The following is a 26495-nucleotide window of genomic DNA, read 5'->3' as shown; positions in this document are numbered from 1 at the left end:
GACTTGACTTTCAGGGACCTTTTTACATTAAGCTTCTAAAACTCACCAACACATGCACACATAGACTTTTTTTTATTATCAATTTCTCTATCTTCTTACTAGCATTTGTTATTCTCTGTTCTTGTATTTATTTTTAATATTGCTCCCACTATAAATTAATCTCTGAATTCATCTTCTCAGCCTTATTGTGGTCCATCATTGAATGTTTAAATAATTTTGACAAACTGTAAAATGCTCAAAATCCTCAAAGAATGTAAACTTAAGATACATAAGCTGGGGCCAGAGAGATAGCATGGAGGTAAGGTGTTTGCCTTTCATGCAGAAGGTCATTGGTTCGAATCCTGGCATCCCCTATGGTCCCTCGAGCCTGCCAGGGGAGATTTCTGAGCGTGAAGCCGGAAGTAATTCCTGAGTGCTGTCAGCTATGATCCAAAAATCAAAAAGAAAAAGAAAAAAGAAAAAATATATACATAAGCTGAGGAATATATTGTTATAAAATCAGATTGAATGTGCTTTTATGTGAACTCAAAATGATTTGTGTTCTATCAAGCTCAGCAGTGAATAATAAGACACAGAAATTTTAATTCTAAGCCAGAAACTTAAGTTTGCAGTAATATTCGTATTATTTGCACATGTGTAATTATAATTAGAACTTGAGCTTTAATAGGTTATAAGTATTTTATGAATGTAAAAAATAGTGCACACTATTATATTCCAAAATACTCAGTAGTGAGGATAGAGATTTGTGCGATTTGACTTTGAGTGCTTGTTTGCTCCTTCATTTTCTATTTTGTTTGTTTGTTTTTGTTTTTTTGGCTACACCCATCAGCACTCAAAGGTTACTTCTGGCTCTGCACTCAGAAATTGCTCCTAGCAGTCTCAAGGGGCCATATGGGATGCTGGGGATTGAAACCATGTCCGTCCTGGGTCAGCTGCATGCATGGCAAATGCGCTACCACTGTGCTATCACTCCAGCCCCTCCTTTATTTTCTTGAAGGAGGCAAATAACAGTTTTAAGTCAAGTGGATCATAAGATTTACTTTTGGATAAGAGAGAAATTATTAGCTCAGACCTGACCAACTGCAAGAAAAATGTGGTTCTACTTTTGGTGAGCTTTTTCCTGCTTTTATATTGTTGAATAATTATTCTCACATTAATAAATATCATGCATTTTGAAAAGAACATGAACTATGGGGACCAGAGTGATAGCGTAGTGGGTATGATGTGTGTCTTGCACGCTGCTAACCTGGTTTGAGCTCTGGCATTCCGTATGGTCCCCCAAGCCTGCCAGGAGTAATTTCTGAGCTCAGGCAGTATAGCCCTTGAGCACCACTGGGTGTGGCTCAAAAAACATGACGTTTGGAAAGTAGTATCAGTAATCTCTGTTAGTGGTGGTAGTCGCAGTAGATGTAGGTGTAGTTGTGTGGGTCCACACTCGGTACTGTTCAGAGGTGTTCAGAAGCTAAGGGGTGTGGTGGGGACCAAGTAATGCCAGAAGAGAGCTCACTGAGCACTCCAGCCCCAGTATCAATAATTATCTGAAATAATCTTTATTAAAAGTAGGGGCTGGTGAGGTGGCACTAGAGGTAAAGTGTCTGCCTTGCAAGCTCTAGGTTCAATTCCCCGGCGTCCCATATGGTCTCCCCAAGCCAGGGGTAATTTCTGAGCGCTTAGCCAGGAGTAACCCCTGAGCATCAAACGGATGTGTCCCCCCCCCAAAAAAAAATTAAATGTAACATGGAAGGAACTTTGGTTAGGAAATAGATACTTCAGTAAAAAAAAGTGGACTTTTGAGAGATTAAATATATACATATAAATATAATGTTGATTTGTTTAATAACTTATAATAAAACAGTAATAGTTGACAAGCAGAAGTCAAGGGTGTATGTTTTGTGTGATTGTAACCTTAGTTGGATCCCTTTGTGATTCTCCAAGCATCATCTACATAGGGGCTTGGAGGCTACCACGCACTACCAGGAATAGCCTGAATGGTCCCTAAGGACAACCGGATTCCTAGAACTCTAGCATTAAGCTATCAGCAAAAAGAATCCCTGGAGGTGACCACTAGGCCAGGAGTATGGCTTAGGCCCCCAAAATGGTTAAGACCAAAAATATTGACTCTTTGGATGTGAAGAAGACAATACTTCATTAATTTTTTTTTCAGAAGTGTTGAAAGCACTTCTAAGGACTAAGTGAAAAAATGAACATTGCAAACTATTTGAAATTTGTGACAGTGATTGCATGAAATTTATGAGATATGCTTAAAACTTCACTTAAAATGGAATATCAGCTTTGTTAATAGTTAAATTTAGAAATGGGCAACTCAAGTCATGAGAACATAATTGCCCTCACCCCATTAGAAGTAGGATTAAATAATTTTTATGGTAGATATCTTTATTTAAGCACCATGATTACAAACATGTTTGTAGTTGGGTTTCAGTTATAAAAAAAGAACACCCCCATTCATAAGTGCAACATTCCCACCACCAATGACCCCCATCTCCCTCCTTTCCCACATCCTGCCTGTATTTGAGACAGGCTTATATTTCTCTCACTCACTACCATTATGATAGTTGTCAGTGTAGTTATTTATCTAACTGAACTCACCACTCTTTGTCCCTCATCTCTATTGTCTCTGGGTATTATTACAATGATGTCTTTTAATTTTCTTAAAACCCATAGATCAGTAATACTATTCTGTGTCTGTCTCTCTCCCTTTGGCTTATTTAACAATCTTAATAGTTTCCATGGACATTCATGTATAGGAAAATTTCATAACTTTATTTTTCCTGACTGTAGCATAGTATTCCATTGTATATATATACCACAGTTTCTTTAGCCACTCATCTGTTGTTGGGCATCTGAATTGTTTCCAGATTTTGACTATCGTAAATAGTGCTGTAATGAATATAGGTGTGCAGATGGAATTTTTGTATTGTGTTTTTGTGTTCCTACATTATCCCAAGGAGTGGTAGATAGCTGGATCATATAGGAGCTCAATTTCCAGTTTTTGGATGAATCTCCGTATTGTTTTCTTTAAAGGCTGGACTAGACAGCATTCCCACCAGCAGTAAATGAGAGTTCCTTTCTCTCCATATTCCCGCCAGCACTGATTGTTCTTATTCCTTGTGATGTATGTCAGTCTCTGTGACGTGAGATGGTACCTCATTGTTGTTTTGATTTGCATCTCCCTTATGATTAGTGATGTGGAGCATTTTTTCATGTTTCTTTTGGCCATCTGCATTTCTTTTTTTTTTTTTTTTTGGTTTTTGGGCCACACCTTTTTTGATGCTCAGGGGTTACTCCTGGCTAAGCGCTCAGAAATCGCCCCTGGCTTGGTGGGACCATATGGGACACCAGGGATCGAACCACGATTCTTTCTTAGCTAGTGCTTGCAAGGCAGACACCTTACCTCTAGCGCCACCTCACCGGCCCCCCATCTGCATTTCTTTATGGAAATGTCTGTTCATTTATTTTCCCCTTTTTTAATGGGTTTAGGTTTTTTTCTTGTTAAGTTCTGTCAGTACCTTTATATTTTAGATATTAGCCCCTTATCTGATGGGTATTGGGTGAATAGTTTCTCCCAAAAAAAAATTTTTTTTTGATTTAAAGAAATGGTACTTACAATGAACTATATCTGGGTGTAGAGCCAGGAGTAACCCCTGAACATCACTGGGTAAACAAACAAACAATAAATAAATAAAGATGGAAAAAGAACCAAATGGTAATCCTGGTTCTTTACAGCCAGCCACATGATTTCTGAGCGTCACCAAGAGTTACTTCTATTTTCAAAAACAGTCCTTGGTCTAGAGCAATAACACAGTTCTTTTGTCTAGCATGTGCAGCATGCGGCTGTCCCAGGTTCAATCCCTGGCATCCCATATGGGTTCCCAAGCCTGCCAGGAGTGATATCTGAATGCAGAACCTGTAGCAATCTTTCAGTGCTGCTGGGTATGGCCCTCAAACCAAAAACAAACAAATATTCACAAACAATAATCAAATCTTTGTTCATCAAATTAGATCCAATTATTTGAGAATACTGGTAAAACTATGAAATGCTGGGTCCGGTACGACGGCTCAGGTGGTAGGGCACGTGGTAGGCCTTGCATGTGCTAACTTAGAATGGATGGAGGCTCAATCCCCTGGTGTCCCATCTGGTCCCCCAATCCAGGAGCAATTTCTGAGCACATAGCCAGGAGTAAACCCCGAGCATCACTGGGTGTGGCCCCAAAACCAAAAACAAAAAACAAAAAAAAAACCAAAACAAATAAAAAACACTATGAAATGCTAACAAAAAATAAAATTGAGTAAATAAGCATTTCATACTGGCAAAAAATATAATCAGGCAAAAAATATCATGTTGAAATGGAACTTGGGGATCAAGGAATGCAGTGTACAACACCACACTAATAAAAAACTCCTTTCGTGGATCTTTTATTGTATCCTGGAGTGATAGCACAGTGCGGAGAGCAATTGTCTTACACGTGGCCAATCCTGCTTTGATTCCCAGCATCCTATATGGTCCCCCATGCCCACCATGAGTGATTTCTTAGCACAAAGCCAGAAGTAGCCTCTAAGCAACGCTGGGTATGGCCCCAAAACAAACAAAAAATTCTTTTGTGGAATGTGTTATATCATATCCAGCAGTGGTACGGCTTCTCCTGGTTCTGTGCTTAGGAGTCATCCTTGAAAGGGACGTATTTGAAGAAACCCTGTGTGGTGCTTGGGAGTGAATTGAGGTTGGCCACATTGCAAGGCTGATGCCTTCTCCCTCCTTATACTGTCTTTCTGGTCCCCACTTCTTTTTTTCTTTTCTTGGGGGAAGTGTCTACACTCAGCAATGCTCAGGGCTTACTCCTGGCTCTGTGCTATTATCACATATTATCAAGTATTATCACTTTAGCCCCTCTGGGCCAATATTTTAAAAATAATCTTAAATGGATTATTTTTTAAAATCAATATTTAATTGATAAGATACCTGAAAGACCATTTATAAATAAGTAAATTCTTTAATTGAATCACCATGAGATACACAGTTACGAAGTTATTTATGATTGAGTTTCAGTCATACAGTACACAAAACCTTCACCAATATAATTTTCTGCCTCCTGTGTCTGCAGTTTTCCTCCTGCCTTCCCCATTCCCTCTCCTGACTCTCTCTGTTGCAAACATTTTTCTTCTCTTTTTCTCTCTCTTTCTTTTTTTTTCCTTTTAGACACTGTGGTTTACAGTATTGTTACTGAAGGTGAATCATGCATATCACTTATCTCTGAAATGCCTCTTGTTCAGTCTTATCCCTCACCATTCTCATATTTTAATCTTTTGCTTCTACAAAATAAATATATACACTATTCCTTAAGCATAACTTTCTTGCTGTTTAGCATTATTTGCCCTTTCCCCCCCTCTGCGATTATTGCCATCTCCTCTTGTGTGGTTGCCTTTCTTTCAGTCAACATAATACATGGGGCTGGTGAGGTGGCGCTAGAGGTAAGGTGTCTGCCTTGCAAGCGCTAGCCAAGGAAGGACCGAAGTTCGATCCCCCGGCGTCCCATGTGGTCCCCCACCCCCAAGCCAGGGGCAATTTCTGAGCCCTTAACCAGGAGTAACCCCTGAGCATCAAACGGGTGTGGCCCAAAAAACCAAAATCAAAACCAAAAAAAAAAAAACAAACAATACACACGCTTCAGGAAATCTTAGCACTTTCACTAGAAATGAGGTATTTTGGCAGTAGGTCTTGTCTACTTCTGCTTTGTAGATGTGTTTTTAATGCTGTCATTCTTGCTCCTTATCAAGATATATTCCTTGAATATTCCCCTTATGGTTATCCCATATCTCTGTATAGTCTTCTATAGTTTTATAGAGACTTTGGAAATAGTCATTGATGGCAAAAAGTAAATGTTGGCAAGATTCAGTTTTGGATAATATAGTTTACTACCATCTCAGGTAAAAGCAGGAATTTAGGGGGCCGGAGCAATGGCGCAGCGGTAGGGCCTTTTTGCCTTGCACATGGCTGACCCAGTACAGGCTGCTGTTCTACCCCCAGTGTCTCATATGGTACCGTAAGTCAGGAGCGATTTCTGAGTGCATAGCCAGGAGTACCCCCAAGTGTCACCAGGTGTAGCCAACAATCAAACAAAAAAACAGGAATTTGGGAAAGATAGTCTTCTGGTATAAGTGTTCAAGAGGAGAACGTACTTGTATTTTTAGTGTATTTTCAGTGTATGTTTTGATATGACACTTCTTCCTACTTCTTGATGTGTTCTTTGTGAAATGGGGTAGTACCATATGGAGTTCTTACATCTGGGTTAACTCCTATATTTACTCCTTAATAATAGCTTTTTTTCATTTTCATATGAGGCTATAATACTTTTCAAGACAAACTTATTGTTTTTCATCTATGAAATATTATAATTGATTTTCTGATAGCAGTGAGCATGTATAAGTTGAAGCAATACCTAATTTAACATTTAATTTTAATTTAGGTCTCCCTTAGTCCAAAGCATAACCTGTGCTAGTCTGTTTCCCTTAGTAGGGTGGTTGTAATTTGTAGCATTTTTGTAAAGAAGCAATGTTTACTCTTTTACCTGTCATGACTGTCAGGGTTGGCTTATGTTATAACTGATTCTTTGAGAGTAAGTTCCTTTCAGTGGCTATTTTAAACTTAAGTTAGCTTTCCCTTGTAAGAGGTAATTTGACAGCCTAAGAAAATATTAGTGAGTTTCTGTAGTAACACTCAGGTTGGTGGCCTCTTCATGGCTATCACTACCTGTTCAGGCGAGACAGAACCTCAATACAGTTGAAAAAGAAGCATTATTTCAGATTCTATTAGATCTTTGGTATTTAATCAAGATAAGAAAAAAAAATAAAGCAAACAAGCAAACTAAACACTTTGGATATCCTGCCATTATTTTTACCTCCTTTAAGTTATTTTTGAAGCTAAATGACAGCTCTTTTCCTTCTTTTTGCATTATATTTCTCTTTAAGTAATTTGAATTTTAGATGCCTCACCTCCCTTTCAGAAGTAGTGTGGTTTCATATTATATTGATTTTTTTTTGACATTTAAGAAAAGCTCAGCACTACTCAGAACCAGTTTTGTAAGCTCAGTTGTGTTTTTATGAATCTTCTCTTAATTCTCTGACCAAATAAATAGGCATTTTCCAGTCTAGAATGATAGAACCTACAGTGTTTTCAGAAGAACATAAGAAAATTGCAGAGTCAAAAAGTACCAGTGCTGATATTGGTAGAAGAAAACACAGGTGTGGTTTTTAATGCTATGAGCACTGGTAAAAAAAAATTACTAAGTGATAAAACTTACTTTCTTTTTCAGGGCCAAGGAATATGAACATTTAGTGGATTCTACAAATTCTGGTTCTGACTCACCATATAAAGCAAAGTGAGTATTTTATCTTCCATTTCAGTTCTCATTCATCTTTGGGACTTTTTATCTGGACCACCGGTTGGTTACCTGAATTTACTGGTTCGAGTTTACTCTCCTGACTAAATGGATTCCAAATGAGGATGTTTGGCTTGCTCTCTCTGGAGCTATGTATTGGCATGTTGGTTTTAACAACCTAGAACAATGGTACCACTGACACGACACAAAGTGCATGTGGACATTCTGTTAAACATTCTTTGGTACACAGGCCACTCCACCACAGCACGGAATAACCTTGTCCAAATGTCAGTAATGCTGAGGGAGTCGAGCCCTTCTCACAGGAAGTTCTGGAATGGCTCCGAGGAGATCTGGAGTTCTCCTGTAGGATAATCACTCAGATCATATGGCAGGTGAGAGTTTAGATTCCAGAACTTAGTTGCTAGTTTATGTATATGCTAGTGAGGTAAACAAAAATATCTTCATTTTTTTTCTCTCAAATAACTTACCAGTCAAATTGCAGTAAGAAAGGTCTTTATTGGGGCCGGAGAGATAACACAGTGGCATTTGCCTTGCAAGCAGCTGATCCAGGACCTAAGATGGTTGGTTCAAATCCCACTGCCCCATATGGTCCCCCGTGCCTGCCAGGAGCGATTTCTGAGCAGATGGCCAGGAGTAACCCCTGAGCACCGTTGGGTGTGGCCCAAAAACCAAACAAAACAAAAAGTCTTTATGAACTGCTGATGTAAAAGTCAATAGGCTGCTCTCTGAAGAAAGGCCAAATGCTTTCAAATGTTGACATATAAAGATGGAAGTTTTAATACTTATTCTTATTAGTGAAAAGGTCTGAAATATTTAAAATGTCTATGATCAATTATTATTTTATTATAGATATCTTATAAAGTTCTTAGACTATATATATGTTTTTCAAATGTGTATTTTGAGGTTCACAACCAGTGTGCCCAGGGTTGACTCCAGGCTCTGTGCTCAGGGATCTTGATTGGCTCTGGAAGAGGTGGGTCTGCCACTCTTCCCTTCTCCCACCACTTGAGAGCCATAGTCTAATTGTTTTCTTTGTTTTGTTTTGGGATCATACCCGGCTGCACTCAGAGGTTACTCCTGGCTCTGTGCTCAAATATCACCCCGGCAGGCATGGGGGATCATATGGAATGCCGGATTCAAACCCCTATTCTGGATTCAAACCCCCCTCCCCGCCCAGTCTATTGTTTTTTTTATCATTTGACACTGTTCCTTTGCTTTGTTTCTTTATATACCATCACAATGAATGAGATCATTCAATATTATTCCCTTAATTTCTTTCTCTTAATAATACATCCTCTCTGGGGCCTGAGAGATAGCATGAAGGTAAGGTGTTTGCCTCACATGGAGAAGGTCGGTGGTTTGAATCCTGACGTCCCATATGTTCCCCTGAGCCTGCCAGGAGTGATTTCTGAGCATAGAGCCAGGAGTAACCCCTGAGCACTGCCAGTGTGATCCAAAAACCAAAAATATAAAAAATACATCCTCTAGATCCACTCACATTATAGCCAAAGGAAAGATTCCTTCTTTTTTTTAATAGCTGTGTAGTTGTGTAGATATGTATCACAGCCTTTCCCCCATGGTCATTGAACATTTAGATCGTTTAATTTTTTATCAGTAGAGTAAGATATGTACATGTTATAAATGTATAATCATTTTACATATAATGCTATTATACACTCAGTAGTCTACATTTTAATCTATATTTAATAATATACTGGGAATTAAATCTAAATTTAGTAATATACTCGGAAACATAAATGATTTTTGTTTTACCTGCTCAATTGTAATATCTTCTTTCTAGTGGTGCCTTCATAGAAAGAAACCTACTGCTACTTCATAGAAAGAAAGCTACTGCTCAATATACAGAGTCAATATATTAATAATCAAACAAGTTAATAAAAACACATATTTTTTCTAACTCTTCCACTCAAGGCTGAGGGCCTGGTAACACTAACAATCTGCGAGCATTAAGCCCTTAGTTCCCTTATGCATATGAATATGAGGACTCTCGTACTTTTCTGAAAGTCTGAGGTCTCTAATACTTCCTCTTTCCTTAACAGGGAAAAAGGCAAGTCCCCCTGAAAGTGATATTGGCAAGGAAGATGACAGTTATTTAGGGTAGGATGCAATACATTTACATGGACTGTTATCATCATATATTGTGAACAGTGAAAGGTGCTAGCTGAATTTTTAATCTCTTCTATTTATAACAGACTCAAATGTAATGTAAGTGGAGAGGAAGCTGCTATTTCTTTTTTTTTTTTTTTTTTTTTTTTTGGTTTTTGGGCCACACCCGGTAACGCTCAGGGGTTACTCCTGGCTATGCGCTCAGAAGTCGCTCCTGGCTTGGGGGACCATATGGGACGCCGGGGGATCGAACCGCGGTCCGTCTCCTAGGCTAGCGCAGGTAAGGCAGGCACCTTACCTCCAGCGCCACCGCCCGGCCCCGGAAGCTGCTATTTCTAAATTTATACTTTATATCTTTAAAATAGAAGAGTTTGTTGGGGGGGGGTGTATTTCTGTCTTCCAATCCATCCCACTGAAGAACATTGCTTCTTAATGTGGACCTAGACTCCTTTCTTATATTTTCTCAGGTCATCCTCTGAAATCTCATTGCTATGATAAAAGCTTAGCTTCCTACAGAGAAAATTTTACATTTTACATTCATCACTGAGAGATTTGAACTTAGAGTTATCATTGGCATTTGTTCAAGGTTTAAAAAGAAACTATTTGACCATACAACATTCTCCACAAAGCCATTTACCTGACAGATACTTATGTTCCAGGCTCAGGGTTTCGAAGCCTTGCTTTTTCTTATCAGGCCAGAAAAATGAACTGTCAGGAATGACTCAAATAACAATTTCTGTGTTAAAAACTACACCTTCTAACAGCTCCTCTTCTTGCCCTGTAGAAAAAATATCACTCTCAGTAGTTGACTCCTGTGCCTTGCTGTAATTAGTTATAGTATGAATCAAAGTCTGGTGCCTTTTTGTCTTGAGAGGGGCTGTATTATTTGTGTGTTACTTCTGTGGAGGCAGGGAATGTAATAGAGGTTTACCCCACATTTCCCAAGCCTCTCCTTGATTTGGCATTCTTCCTTGAAGGGTAGGTTTCTATGAACCCTGGATTTGATGGACCTCGGCGAAATAAAAGCCTCTTGTATTCTGTGAATTAAAATAAGTCCTTTTGCCTCCCTAAGTGCCCTGGTTTGTGAGCGGAATGTGAGCATTCCTGCTAAGAATTCTGTTAGATTCATACGCATCTATTGCTATGGCTGGGATATTTAGTTACATGGTGAGCAGACTTTATTCAGCCCGGAGCTGAAGTGGCTACTTATCTATCATACAATAAAGCTTGCTGTCAATACTCTTCCACGTGATAAGCTCAGTGACTTTAATCGGATGGGACTCCAGCCCATATTTGATTGGACGGGAAAAGTACATTATTCGTTACTCTATTTTTATGAGATTTGTTTGTTTGTTTTCTTTTGTTTGATTGAAACCCCCTGTCAATAAATAGTAATGGGAGTTGATCATTTATTAAATGTCTACATTACTGAGTAGTAAGTACATTACGTTAATCTTCTCTGGTTTTTAAAAGCCATGGGTCATACCCGACAGCGCTCAGGGATTACTCCTGGCTCCATGCTCAGAAATCGCTCTTGGCAGGCTCAGGGGATCATATGGGATGCCGGATTCCAACCACTGATCCTCTGCATGAAAGGCCTTACCTCCATGCTATCTCTCCAGCCCCTCTTATAATTCTTATGATGATCACTGTAACAAGAATCTATATATACAAGTTCCTTTTCCATCAACTTCTGTGGACAAAGACATTAGAACATTTTTGCAGACATTATTTTGAAAATAAATTGTAAGATGATACCCAGCTATTAACCCAAAACAAAGGCATTCCCCATCTTCCTCTTCTGTTGAATCTCCTATGATATGTAAAAGCCCACCTAGATCACTCTGCCCTGCCCCACCCTAATGGTATTTGTTCTGGGATAATAAAGAAAAATGAGGGGCCAGAGAGATAGCACAGTGGTAGGGGTGTTTGCCTTGCATGCTGCCGACATGGGAGGGACTCTGATTGATTCCCCACATCTCATATGGTCTCCCAGCCTGTCAGGGGTGATTTCTGAGTGTAGAGTCAGGAGTAACCCCTGAGTGCTGCCGGGTGTGGCCCAAAAAGCAACAACAACAACAACAAAAATCCTGTGGGTTTTATTTTACATGTGAGTACTGAATGTTTTCTTTTTGTTGTTTTTGTTTGTTTGATTGGTTGGTTACTCCTGGCTCTACGCTCAGAAATCATTGCTGGTAAGCTCAGGGGACCATATGGGATGCCAGGATTTGAGCCACGGTCCTTCTGCATGCAAGGCAAATGCCCTACTGCTGTGCTATCTCTCCGGCCCCAAGTATCGAATGTCTTCTTGACGCATAGTAGAAGCGAACAAACATGGATAATGATCATTATGACTGGATTTGAGTAGTAGGAGTCACAAACAGATTAACAAAGAAGGAATCTAACACATTTAAAAGAATTTAAATGAGGCTGCAGTTAGAAATGGAAGTCTGACCATAATGGGTTAGGAGGATGATTAGAGGGAAGAGGAGGAATCTGTGAAAGAACATGGTGACTGTTGGTAGGATGTTTAAGCAAGTGAAAAGGAGAGGAGGATTGTTCCTATAATGTTGATGTGTATGAAATGAGGCTCCAAAGAAAAACTGTCTGCAGCCCCCTGACTAAAAAAATCACCACAAGTTAGTATATGTTACTTCTTGATGAAAAGTAATTGCTCTATTGCACCAGTTAACATCAGCTAATGCTGGCAATTCCTAAATTGCCTGTAAATTGGAACAAGGGATGGTGGTTGTGGGTGGAGAGGGAGTGGTGGTAGTAGCATTCGGTTTGGTTGTTTGTTTGGTTGTTTGTTTGTTTGTTTTTGGTTTTTGGGTCACACCCGGCAGTGCTCAGAGGTTCCTCCTGGCTCTGTGCTCAGAAATCGCTCCTGGCAGGCTCGGGGGACCATATGGAACGCCAGGATTTGAACCACGGTCCTTCTGCATGCAAAGCAAACGCCTTACCTCCATGCTATCTCTCCGGTCCAAGGAATCTGTAACTGGCTATGATCAATTAATTGTAAACACCACTGCACTCGGACCAGCTGGTAGTAACATTCTTAAAGTTTACAGTGCTTGTCACCTAATATCGAAGCATACCTAGAAATTGAAATCAAAGTATTAAAAAATTTGATCAGGAAGGCTGGAGAGATAGTACAAAAAAAAGATGTTCGCTCTGCATAGAGCTGACTCAGGTTCGATTTTGAGCGCTGTATTTGGTCCCCTGAGACCAGAATCAGAAGGATATGGCCACAAATCCAAATAAATAAACAACAAAACAAACCTGCTTCAGTACTTCTAGTGGTTTATTTTCTCACTGGTTCATTTCTGAATTGGTGGAAGCACCACACTGAGATTTGCATAAGCAAATACAGTATGCCCTCTGGCTTTCATTTGTGCTGAGCACTGGGTTGATGCTCCTGAATATAAGATCATATCAGTTTCAGGAGTGTTTTGTTCTTGACTCTTCTCAAGAGCTATATGCAGTAGTTTCTAGTACAGCAATTGCAATAACTTCTGTTCCAGATGTGTAAAAAAAAATGCAGTTTTACCATTGGATTGATTCACTAATATTATTCTTCCCTTTCATTTTATATTGAAGGCTGCAACGATTAGCCAAAGATCTTCTAAAACAACTACAGGTGCAAGACAGTGGCTCATGGGCCACCACGAAAGTTTCTGCTTTAGATCGGACCCTTGGAGAAGTTGCTAGAATATTAGAAAAAGAGGTAGGTTCCTAATCTGTGGACTCTAAACTTTGCCTTTGTGGTTTTTCATGATGACAGTGGATTTTCAATATGTTCCTTCTATATTTCCAAAAGTCTGCTGCTGACCCTTGTTTTCTTCTTTTGTTCTCATTGAGATCAAAGTTGTTTATAATTATTTTCATTATAAATGTCTTAATAGCAAAGGTATGTTCGCTAGGCCATAGTTTTCTCAGTCAGTTTTTCCTCACATAACAGGGTTATTTTAAATGAAAATGCAGTAATAAAGATACTCAGTTTTGTTCCAGAAAATGTAAAACTTTGAATTAATAAAGTTTCTAAATGACAAGATTTCTAGAATACCAATTTCCTTTCTATGTTCAATGGAAAACAGCAGTTTTCCTTTATTTAAAAGTTCTTAGTAATTAAAAAATATTGGCTATTTATAAAGATCTCTCACTAGTGTGACATAAAAAACATAGCAAGAGAACAAAAAATGACCAAAGACATAGGAACTGGAGATTTTATCTGCAGAACTGAGCTTAGGGGAGCTCTGGAATGGATGGGGAAGGAATCAGGCTCTCTGGTGATGAGTGTGATGTAGAAACACTGTATTCATGAAAAGTATAATTAACAGTATTAAAATAAGTCCTGTACTTTAATTTTAAAATGGTAATAAATAATAATTACTAAAATTTAAATATTCATTATGGAAAATTTTGAATGTATAAAGTAGTAAAATTGTCTATAGTACCCATTTATTGACCTTTTGTTATGTTTATTATCTAACCCTTTTTCTGTATACTAAAAATATTATTTAGCAAATATTAGCACAGATATATTCTCATGTCCTTATGTCACAGTCTACATAATTTATATCATTTATAATTTCTAACTTCTATTAAGGTATGGGCTATGTTTTGGGGCACACCTGGCAGTATACAGGAATTACTTTGGCTCTGTGCTTAGGGATTAGTCTTGGCAGGGTTTTGGAGAACCTGTGGGTTGCCAAGGTTGGAACCTGGATGGATCAAGTGCAAGACAAGCATCTATTGTCACTCTTTCCAGCCTCTTGTTTTCTCCTTTTTTCATTGAAGCAGCATTGAATATTATACCATAATGAATGTTTTAGATATGCATCATCAAATTTTTTTAGATTTATTTTGTGGTATTTGGTATAGTTTAGTGATAAGATTACATAGATAATAGTGTCAACTATGAACTCACCTGGTTTTAAGAAGTAAACTGTTTCTAGTACATTTCTTATTCCATTCTTCCCTCTGCCTTTTCATCCTGTGATGAAAGTAATGTAAGATTTTAAAGGAGTAGCTTTTTCTTGTTTCTTGACAATTGTCACATTTGTTACCTATATGTATTTTTACATTATAGTTGCTTGATTTTTGTTCTTTATCAAAAGATAAATTTATCTTTATCAGCACTATAATCAAGGCTGCTTAAATATCTTATCAGAGCAAATGAAGAAGCATTTCTTTTAGGGGATGGTTTCAGACTGTACGTTGTGAAATCACCCTACACACCATATCTCAAATCCCAGGTGGATGGTCTGAAGAAGCAGAGTAGTGGCGAATTAATAAGCCAAACCCAATCAGGAGAGAGTCAGGGAGTCAACCCTCACCTGTTGGTGTCTGAGCATGCCAAGTCAAACTGCCTTTTTTTTATCCTCAAAACAAAATTCAACTAGGTGGGGAGGGTAGAGTAAGATCCAGGTAGACTTTTACTTTTACTTTTAGGGCTAGGTGAAAAGGAAAGAGGAAATTGGGGGAATGCCTTTGTTTTGGATGTCATTTTATGGTTGTCTACTTCAGAATCCCCTAGAGAACTTTTGTTTTGTTTTGTTTTGTTTTTGGGTCACACCCGGCAGATCTCAGGGGTTACTCCTGGCTCCACGTTCAGAAATCACTCCTGGCAGGCTCCGGGACCATATGGGATGCCGGGGTTCGAACTAATGGCCTTCTTCATGAAAGGCAAACAAACGCCTTACCTCCATGCTATCTCTAGTCCCTAAGAACTTGTTAAAAAACAAATAGTTGAGCCCTTGTGGAAATTCCAATTTCAATAGGACATGCATGAGACTCTCAGAACATTGCTCTGATGGAAGGCACAAGTTGTGTGCTTGGCCATACGAATGACCCAAGAGGACAGACATTGAGTGCACATCATTGGGCATGTTGGTGCAGCCTGTGTCATCGCATGGTCTTCTGTGCACTTTATCTCTGTCCATATGTTAAGTAATAAGAAATCAGCAGTTGTCAGAATTTGTTATGCAGAGCATTTGGAGGTGTGATAATATCTAAGAAAAGTTTCTCTCATTATTTTAAACGCATAATATTGCTTATCTTCTCCTTAGAACTAAAGGACAGCTCCTTGAAAACTCAGCGCTAAATCACCCTAGGAATATTTTCTTAGATTGAAGTAATCTCAGACAATTATTTTTAAAGGAAAAGGTGAAATGATCTCTAAGAGTTACTTAGTATGAAAATCCAAGTCAAGTTATTTCATTCACACAGGAGTACTTTACTAGAATAGCACTGATTCCTTACAATTTGGAGGAGAAAAATGTAGTCTGGCTCCTAGTTTAAATGGTCTGTGTCAGGAACCTTACTATAAAACTGTCCTCAGAGTATACACTTCAGGACCACCTAAGAGTCTAAACCCAGCTACAATAAGATCCTTTTGCTACTTTTATAACTAAGGTCCTTTCTAACCTCTGCAAAACAGACTCACTTTATAACTCCTGTAGCGTTATATCAGCATTTCAATGTAATTTGGCCAATGATATTTATGATTCTAGTCTGAGAATTGTAAATAACCATTCCTCTTTGTTTGGAAAATTGCCTGGAGTAGTTGAATCATTAGAGCCAATGCCAAGTACCCAGTAAAGGGTTTGAAGACAGCCTAAAACTGAGCTGTGTGGAACTGAACAGACTAGGCACTTCTCACTGAGGAATGGTGATGAGAAGTTGTCTTTAGCTTCTTACTTTGACCTCAACTCACTTTTTCTGTGATGATTTTGATGCAGGCTTTCTTAGTAGATTATCTAAGTAGTTCTAAGAACTGCTTTAGAGCAAATATACTGATCTTGTGATGTAGAAGCAAGCAGGAAGCTGAGACCTGGTGATTGGGCCTGACTCTGTGCCTCAGGTCCCTTCTGACTCTTGGGTATCTCTGATTCTGTTCAGAAACAAAAAAAAAGGTCAAAGCTTTGAAGCATAAGTCCTATATTAGCAAAATTTAGCTACTTCTACAGGAAATATGATAGCCAGGGCTGGAGAGACAATACAGCAGGTATGGCATTTGCTTTGCATAGAGTGGACCTGGGCTGAATCCCCAGCACCCCACTTGGTCTCCTGAGCACCTCCAGGAGTGATCCCTGAACTCAGAGTGTGAAGTAAATCCTAAGCAGAGCTAGGTATGGCCAACAAAACAAAACAGAATTTAAAAATAAAAGAAAAGTTAAGGTAAAAAGTTTGGTAGTCTAGAGCAGCGTTTCTCAACCTTTCTCTGACTGTGGCTCCCATCTGATCTTGTTTCTGTGCTCCCTTCCTTGCCCTAATAGCACACTCCCTAGTCTTACGCTGTGATTTCACCTGTGGCTCTTTTGAAATATCCTGGACAAAAAGGACCATATGGCCCATTTTGAAAAATACTGGGATAAAGAACTTGCTCTGAGATTCTGCTAACGAGCAAGCATATTTAAATGTTGAGGAAAACAAAAAGCGATTTCTTAAAAGCATCTGACAGCTAAATAGAAATGAAGGAATAGCAAAGTCAAAGGAAAACAAAAATTTAGAAGGTTATATTTGTAAAGAAATGTCCCAAAACATTTTTCGTGCTGGCAAATGTAAGTTACAATTTTGTAAGCCTAATGGGGTAAAGGAACAGAAAGTAAGACCCTAAGGGCTGCTTAGGATGTCAAATATATTTTCCCTTCACAAACTACTGTAGCCTACTCCCTGACATTATCCATCACCCTTCCTGCAGACAGGCAAAGAAAGCACCTAGACCTCCTGTGGAAACCTTAATCCTAATCTGGCCCTGGAGGAGATTTACAGGTTGAATTTACATCAGTTGTATTACTTTACACAGCTAACTGAGTTCAAACTAGTTCCAGGATTGAGGGACATGGATGTGGCTCAGCACTAGAGCACTTGCCTTGCATGTGTAAGGCTCTGAATTTGATTGTTGGCACTTCAAAAACAGATAAGCCCCTGGTTGAGTCATGGTATTCCTAAGAATCTGATAGGAGGAAATACAAAATCTCACAGGAAGAAGGCACTTTCTCTTAGGTCTCAGTTTTTGTCCAGTTTTACAAGAACAGGGAGCTACAGCTTAAAATAAATAAGGCATATGGATAAGAGTAAGCAGGAACTGAAACTGCAAGGAATGGTTAATGCCAATCTTATATTACACAAGTAATAAGCCTTTATTTAAGGAAGTAAAAGTCGAACTTGAAAAAATATATGGTAGTTATCAGAGTATTGGTGATTCAGGTAGCTCTCCCAGTGCTAGACAGGAAAACTTAGCCAAATTAAACTAGAATTAAATTGCTAGCAAAGTAGTGAAGAATTCATGAAACCAAATCAGGTAGCTTGGCATTTTAGACTTAAAACTATTAATCCAAAAGTAGCACAGGAGAAGCTGAATAGTGCTATCAGAATTTCAACACAATTGTGAAGGAAGTGTGGAGGGGTGAGAAAACTACACATATAGAAATCTGGAACTGTAAATGGCAGAAACTATGGCCCAACCAATGTGTTAGCTGGCATCTTAGAACCCTGCCTAGGGGGAAAGCTAGATGGTGTGTGTGCACCAGTGATCATGCTAGCTACAGCTCACTTTAGATCATTTCAGAGTCTGGGAACATCTGAAAAATGAAAAAGGAATAAAGTTATTTTAGTTTGTTAATATTCCCAAGCCCCTCAGAAGCAAATAGAACATCTGCTTGGGAGGAAAATAATAACAACCTTAGTCTCAAAATTTGGCAAAGTAACATTCATGTATAATGCCAGATAACTTTGCATACCATGTTTAGAATTTAAGTAGTAATTATTTTTTTAGCTTTTTTAAACAAGCATGAGCATTTACTTTAGATGTCATCTTCTAGAATGGCTGGTTTTTGGGGTTTTTTTTCCATTTGGTTTAGTTTAAGGGCCACATCCAGCAATGCTTAGGTGTTACTCCTGGTGCTGCACACAGGGATCACTCTTGGTGGGGTCAGTAGACTGTATGTGGTAACCAAACCAAGCCAAACTAGGTCTTCTCTGTGCAAGGCAAGCACCCTGCCTGCTGTACTATTACTCCAGCTCTATAATGGCAATTGAGCAAGAATTTATTTTTACCCCAGTGGATATGCCATGAAATTCAGAACATTGTATTTATTGTTTGTTTGTTTATTTATTTTTGGTTTTTGGGTCACACCCAGCAGCGCTCAGGAGTTACTCCTGGCTCTATGCTCAGAAATCGCTCCTGCCGGGATTCGAACCACTGTCTTCTGCATGCAAGGCAAACGCCTTACCTCCATGCTATCTCTCTGACCCCCTCAAAACATTTTTAAATGCTGAATTTTTTTTTTATCTTTTATTTTTTTTTTTATTTAAACACCTTGATTACATACATGATTGTGTTTGGGTTTCGGTCATAAAAGGAACACCACCCATCACCAGTGCAACATTCCCATCACCCAAGTCCCAAATGTCCCTCCTCCCCACCCAACCCCTGCCTGTACTCTAATCAGGCTCTACCTTTCCCTCATACATTCTCAATATTAGGACAGTTCAAAATGTAGTCATTTCTCTAACTAAACTCATCACTCTTTGTGGTGAGCTTCCTGAGGTGAGCTGGAACTTCCAGCTCTTTTCTCTTTTGTGTCTGAAATTTATTATTGCAAGAATGTCTTTCATTTTTCTTAAAACCCATAGATGAGTGAGACCATTCTGCGTTTTTCTCTCTCTCTCTGACTTATTTCACTCAGCATAATAGATTCTGTGTACATCCATGTATAGGAAAATTTCATGATTTCGTCTCTCCTGACAGCTGCATAATATTCCATTGTGTATATGTACCACAGTTTCTTTAGCCATTCGTCTGTTGAAGGGCATCTTGGTTGTTTCCAGAGTCTTGCTATGGTAAATAGTGCTGCAATGAATATAGGTGTAAGGAAGGGATTTTTGTATTGTATTTTTGTGTTCTTAGGGTATATTCCTAGGAGTGGTATAGCTGGGTCGTATGGGAGCTCAATTTCCAGTTTTTTGAGGAATCTCCATATTGCTTTCCATAAAGGTTGAACTAGACGGCATTCCCACCAGCAGTGGATAAGGGTTCCTTTCTCTCCACATCCCCGCCAGCACTGTTTGTTCTCATTCTTTGTGATGTGTGCCATTCTCTGTGTTGTGAGGTGGTATCTCATCGTTGTTTTGATTTGCATCTCCCTGATGATTAGTGATGTGGAGCATTTCTTCATGTGTCTTTTGGCCATTTGTATTTCTTCTTTGTCAAAGTGTCTGTTCATTTCTTCTCCCCATTTTTTGATGGGATTAGATGTTTTTTTCTTGTAAATTTCTGTCAGTGCCTTGTATATTTTGGAGATTAGCCCCTTGTCTGATGGGTATTGGGTGAATAGATTCTCCCACTCAGTGGGTGGCTCTTGTATCCTGGGCACTATTTCCTTTGAGGTGCAGAAGCTTCTCAACTTAATATATTCCCATCTGTTAATCTCTGCTTTCACTTGCTTGGAGAGTGCAGTTTCCTCCTTGAAGATGCCTGTAGTCTCAATGTCCTGGAGAGTTTTGCCTATGTGTGCACCCCATGGTATTTGGGGGAGAGCAGGTAATGAGGTGGTGTATTACAGGTCTTATGCCTATGTTGGAAGTACAGTTTTTCCCATTGTCTTTTGGGTTTTTCTTGTGATGTGTGGGTTCCCAGGCATCTTCCTTTCACACCACCTGACCTTCTTCAGGTTGGTAAAAATTTGCGGCAGGGAGGTCTTGGAAGAGTTCTTGCATTGGGGATACTTTTGGACCTAGGTCCGGTTTCAAGAAACAGTCCAAGTTAGGGGGAGTTGGTAGGGAGGGCCTCGCAGCATTTTTTATGCTGATTACAATAAGTATATATCAAACCCGTCTAACTTGATCACACTTAGTTGTATAGTTACATATCTTACTCTGTATAGAACACTAATTGTCTTAGTATGATTTATCAACTATATGTATTTTTTTATTTTTATATTTTTTTTATTTTGCATTTGGACCTCACACAGATGAGGGCTTACTCCAGGAATATGAGGGAATTTCCTTAGTCTTGATTAATTGTATCTAGGAAAAAAAAATACAATGAAGCCATTTAAAAGTAGGTTAAAAAACTGACAATTTGGCTGAACTCTGCTGGAACTCAGATGCCAGCACCTATCTTTGACTGTCTCCTGTGCTGTGCTGCATTCTTGGCCTGATTTCGTCCTGTGTGTGGCTTCATCTGCGCACTGCTAGCCTTCCCTGGAAGTGAGTTGATACGCCCAGAGAGGGAGGAGCCAGAGGAGCGCGACACATCATTTAGCCAATGCATGCAACCACAATACATAGAAAAAAACCATAATACAAGTGTAACAATGGGGAAACAACGCAGGTCAGCGCCAGACATAGAGAAGGAAGACGGCAACTCAGATGACCAGAACATGGCCAACCAACTAGTCAGTCTCTCAGATAAGGAGTTTAGAGTCGAAATATGGAAGATGTTCAAAGAACTCAAAGAAAGTATAGAAGAGAACACTAATAAGAATCAAGAGAATGTGAAGATAGAAATGAGAAAACTCCAAACTGAAATTTCAGGTCAAATAACAGGTCTGAAAAACTCAGTAGATGAATTGAAGAAAAGCATGAATGAGCTTTCCCATGGGTTAACAGCAGCTGAGGATAGAATTAGTACACTGGAAGATGAGATGAATAACAACTCCATGCAGCAGAAGAGATTGGAAAAAAGCCTTAAAGCAAATGATGAAACAATGGAAAAATTACTCAAAGAATGGGAACAAATGAAAATAGAAGTCTATGATAAGCTCAACAGAAACAACTTAAGAATCATTGGAGTCCCAGAGACCCAGGAAGAAAATCTCCAGGAAGAATCAACAGTCAAGAACATCATTAAAGAGAAACTACCAGAGCTAAAGAATACATGTGATCAAATTCTGCATGCCCGAAGAGTACCAACTAAAAGAGACCTCAGAAAAAACACCCGAGACACATCCGAGTCACAATGACGAATCCCACAGATAGAGACAGAATTATGAAAGCAGCAAGATTGAAAAGAGAAATTACATTCAAGGGAACATCCTTCAGATTTACTGCAGACCCGTCACCTGAAACACTCGAGGCCAGAAAGCAGTGGTGGGATATAGTGACAAAACTCAAGGAAATAAATGCTTTGTCTAGAATACTGCACCCAGCAAAACTCACTTTCAGGTTTAAAGGAACAATACATGGTTTCACAGACAAACAACAGCTCAGAAACTTCACAGACTCAAAACCAGTCTTAAAAGAAAAACTGAAAGACCTACTTTAAGCCAAGACTGACCAACAGACACACCAAACTTTGATATAAAGATGGCACTAAATCCCAGGACAATTCTTTCTCTCAATGTCAATGGACTAAATGCACCAGTTAAGAGTTAAGAAACAGAGTGGCTAAATGGATCAAAAAACTCAATCCAACCTTCTGCTGCCTACAAGAAACGCACCTAATAGTCAGAACAAACATAGACAAAATAAAAGGCTGGAGGAAAATCATCCAAGCAAACAACACCCATAAAAAAGCTGGAGTGGCCATACTAATATCAGATGATGCAAACTTTATACTCAGGAAAGTTGTAAGGGACAAAGATGGACATTTTGTATTAATCAAGGGATATGTACAGCAGGAAGAAATCACTCTCCTAAACATATATGCACCGAATGAGGGGCCAGCAAAATATTTAATATAATTGTTGATGAATCTGAAAAATAATATCAATAACAACACAATAATTGTGGGAGACCTCAGCATGGCATTGTCAACACTTGATAGGTCAACCAGACTGAAACCCAACAAGAATATACTAGACCTGAAAAGAGAAATAGAAGAAAGAGGCCTAGTAGAGATATATATATATATAGGACACTCCACCCCCAGAAACTGGATACACATTCTTTTCTAATGTACATGGGACATTCTCCAGGATAGACTACATGCTAGCACATAAAACATACCTCCATAATATCAAGAGGATAGAAATTTTGCAGGCTACCTTCGCTGACCACAAGGCCCTGAAATTATATGTGAACTACAAAGGGACACAGAAGAAAAACTTTAATACATGGAAGTTAAACAGCCTAATACTGAATAACCAGTGGGTCCAAGATGAAATCAAAGAGGAAATCAAAACCTTTCTAGAAACAAATGACAATAGAGACACAAACTATCAGAACCTATGGGACACAGCAAAAGCAGTACTGAGAGGAAAATTTATAGCTTTGTAAGCACACATCAGGAAAGAAGAAGGGGCTTACCTGAGCAGCTTAATGACACAATTTATAGAATTAGAAAGTGCTCAACAAAAGGACCCAAAAATAGGGAGACAGAAGGAAATAACAAAGTTGAGAGCAGAAATCAATGAAGTAGAAACCCGAAAAACAATCCGAAAGATCAACGAAAGCAGAAGTTGGTTCTTTGAAAAAATAAACAAGATTGATAGACCATTGGCAAAACTAACAAAGAAAGAGAGAGAGAGAGAGAGAGAGAGAAACTTGATAACTCATATTAGGAAAGAAAAAGGAGAGATCACTACTGATATGGCAGAGATTCAAAGGGTAATCAGAAACTACTTTGAGAAACTCTATGCCACTAAAAATGAGAACCTGGAAGAAATGGATAAATTCTTGGACTCATAATCTTCCACGGTTGAATGAAGAGGATGTAGCATATCTAAACACCCCCATCACTATTGAGGAAATTAAGACAGTAATCAAATGTCTGCCCAAAAACAAAAGCCCAAGCCCAGATGGATTCACTAATGAATTCTTTCAAACCTTTCAAGAGGAACTACTACCAATCCTGGCAAGACTCTTTCATGAAATCGAAAAAACAGGAACACTTCCAAATAGCTTTTATGAAGCCAACATCACCTTGTTACCTAAACCAGACAGAGATGCTACAAAAAAAGAAAATTACAGACCAATATCTCTGATGAACACAGATGCAAAGATCCTCAACAAAATCCTGGCAAATAGGATTCAATGCCTCATTAAGAAGATCATCCACGGGCCCAGAGATATAGCACAGCGGTGTTTGCCTTGCAAGCAGCCAATCCAGGACCTAAGGTGGTTGGTTCGAATCCCGGTGTCCCTTATGGTTGTCCGTGCCTGCCAGGAGCTATTTCTGAGCAAACAGCCAGGAGTAACCCCTGAGCACCACCGGGTGTGCCCCCCCCCCCAAAAAAAAAAAAGATCATCCACTATGATTAAGTAGGTTTCATCCCAGGAATGCAAGGCTGGTTAACATCCGTAAATCTACCAACATAATACACAACATCAACAACAAGAAAATAGAAATCACATGATCATATCAATAGATGCAGAGAAAGCATTTGATAAGGTCCAACTCCCATTCTTGTTCAAAACTCTCAGCAAGATGGGAATGGAAGGAACCTTTCTCAATATAGTTAAGGCCATCTACCACAAGCCAGAGGCAAATATTGTCCTCAATGGAGAAAAACTGAAAGCCTTTCCTCTAAATTCTGGCACAAGACAAGGCTGTCCTCTCTCACCACTCCTATTCAACATAGCACTGGAAGTACTTGGTATAGCGCTAGCCAAGGAAGGACCGCGGTTCGATTCTGTGGCGTCCCGTATGGTCCCCCCAAGCCAGGGGCAATTTCTGAGCGCTTAGACAGGAATAACCCCTGAGCATCAAATGGGTGTGGCCAAAAAACAAACAAACAAACAAAAAGTTTTAAAAGAAAATGAAAAGAAGGGGCCGGTGAGGTGGCGCTAGAGGTAAGGTGTCTGCCTTGCAAGCGCTAGCCAAGGAAGGACCACCGTTCGATCCCTCAGTGTCCCATATGGTCCCCTCAAGCCAGGGGCAATTTCTGAGCACTTAGCCATGAGTAACCCCTGAGCATTCAATGGGTGTGGCCCGAAAAACCAAAAAAAGAAAAAAGAAAAGAAAGAAAATGAAAAGAAAAGGTGCTGGTATGATAGCATAGTGGGTATGGCATTTGGCTCGCATGCAGGTGCCCCAGATTCGATCCTGGCGCCATATATGGTCCTCCGAGCCTGGTAGGAATGATTTTTGAGTGCAGAGCCAGGAGTATCCTCTGAGTGCCACCACGTGTGGCCCCAAAAAGAATGAAAATGAGAAGAAAAAAACGCCAATTTTTTTTTTTTTGGTTATTTGGGCCACACCTGGTGACGCTCAGGGGTTACTCCTAGCTATGCACTCAGAAATTGCTCCTTGCTTGGGGGGACAATATGGGACGCCCGGGGATCAAACCGCAGTTCATCCCAGGCTAACTCTTGTAAGGCCTTACCTCTAGCGTCACCATTCTGGCCCTGAAAAACATCTTTATTAACATGAAATAGTAAGATAGTATAGTCTATAAAGAAAATTCAAAGTAATAAACAGAAAAATTATTATAACTAGTAAGTATAGCTTCTGGAAAAAATTAATAAATATATATATATAAATGTTATTTTTAGGGACTTTGAATGTGGCTTAATATAGCATTCTATACAAATAAGATGTTGTTTGTAGTGCTGGGAGTAGGTGAAAGGCTTAGAACTCTTGCTTTGTATGTGGGAGCCCAAGTTTGATCCTTGGCAACCACCTTGGCATCAAAGATCCTTGGTCTTTGAAATACTGATAGGAGTTATATCAAAAAGTAAATGTCAGTTGTATTTCAATAAAATTAAAATTTTAACTTTCTTGGAATAAATTTATCATATTTATAATTAATTGAGAGACACCATGTTCTTTTTCTGTTTCTTCTCAAAGTGATTTGTAAATTCAATACAATCCCAATGAAAAATCTTTGTTACAAAGTTAAAATTTTATTTTGAGATAGTTGAAATGTATATTCTAGAAATCCAGATGCTGTTGCAAAGAGTAGTACTGAAGTATTTTCTGTAACAGTTGCCAAAACTAACATAAAGCTACAATAATTACTAAGAAAGTGTGCGAAGATGGAGTAAAAGAGAAACAGAGCACAATTGAATCGTTAAATTGTTTAGCTCAAACATGAATGTTTGATGCGTGAGGTATAAGGCACTTTCCTCTCTATTGATGGGAAAAGAAAGCATAGTCAAGTGGGGGAAGGGGAGGAATTATGGCCTATTCTGTGAGTGATTAAGTATTCTTACTTTTAAAAAGTGAAACTTGACCTTATTTCACATTATAAAATTATTAATTCCATTGAATTTAAAGGAAAAACTCTTTGGAAAAAACATAGAAGAATATTTTCTTGGCTTTGCCTAGAATAAGATACTAAGTGAAAAGATACTAGCCATAAAAGAATATACTGATAATTTGCATTAAAAATGGACCTTTTATTCATTAAAAGACATAATGAGAGAAAAGTAAAAAGACAACAGAAAAGTCGAAAATCTTCATATTAATAATAAAGGAATGTTATTGAGAATATATAAAAATTTCTATGAATTAATGAGGAAAGAGAATGGAGAGATATGACTTCAGTGATGGGGCACAGGCCTGCAGGTACTAAGACCCTCAGTTCTGTCCATCCAGGAACCAAAGGGTCCCCCAGCACCACTAGAGTTGGCCTGGTGACCCAAGCACTTTTCTTGTGGTCATAAGTCAAACAATTTTTTTGTTTGTTTTGGGGCCATAATTCCAGGGCTTACTCCTGGCTATGCGCTCAGAAATCGCTCCTGGCTTGGGGGACTATATGTGACGCCTCGGGATCTAACCGCGGTTTGTCCTAGGTCAGTGTGTGCAAGGCAAATGCCCTACCGCTTATACCACCACTCTGGCCCCAGGTCAAACAATTTTTTAAAAGAAAAAGGACAAGTCTTTAAAAAGGACAATTTAGTTGAAAAATTATCAAGAGAATAGGTATTTCAAAAAAAAAGGAACTTAAATAATTAATAAATAAATGAAAAAAGTCATTCTCTTTAATATCAGGAAAATCCAAATGAGTGACTTAGTATGACACTATCAGCCACTTCTCAATGGTGGAAAACAAGATTATA

General features: G+C 38.9%; 1 protein-coding gene across 1 annotated transcript in view; it reads left to right on the top strand.

Annotated features, from left to right (window-relative positions):
- Nucleotides 1–26495, top strand: part of SCAPER (S-phase cyclin A associated protein in the ER) — a 390328-nt gene that overhangs the window by 138481 nt on the left and 225352 nt on the right. Inside the window, 2 exon segments of the mRNA XM_049778585.1 lie at nt 7329–7394; nt 13143–13269. Of these exon segments, the coding sequence (XP_049634542.1) occupies nt 7329–7394; nt 13143–13269 (193 nt within the window).

The sequence above is a fragment of the Suncus etruscus genome, chromosome 1 (genome assembly GCF_024139225.1).
Source record: "Suncus etruscus isolate mSunEtr1 chromosome 1, mSunEtr1.pri.cur, whole genome shotgun sequence".
Classification (NCBI taxonomy): Eukaryota; Metazoa; Chordata; class Mammalia; order Eulipotyphla; family Soricidae; genus Suncus; species Suncus etruscus.
This window is presented reverse-complemented; position numbering and strand designations above follow the sequence as displayed.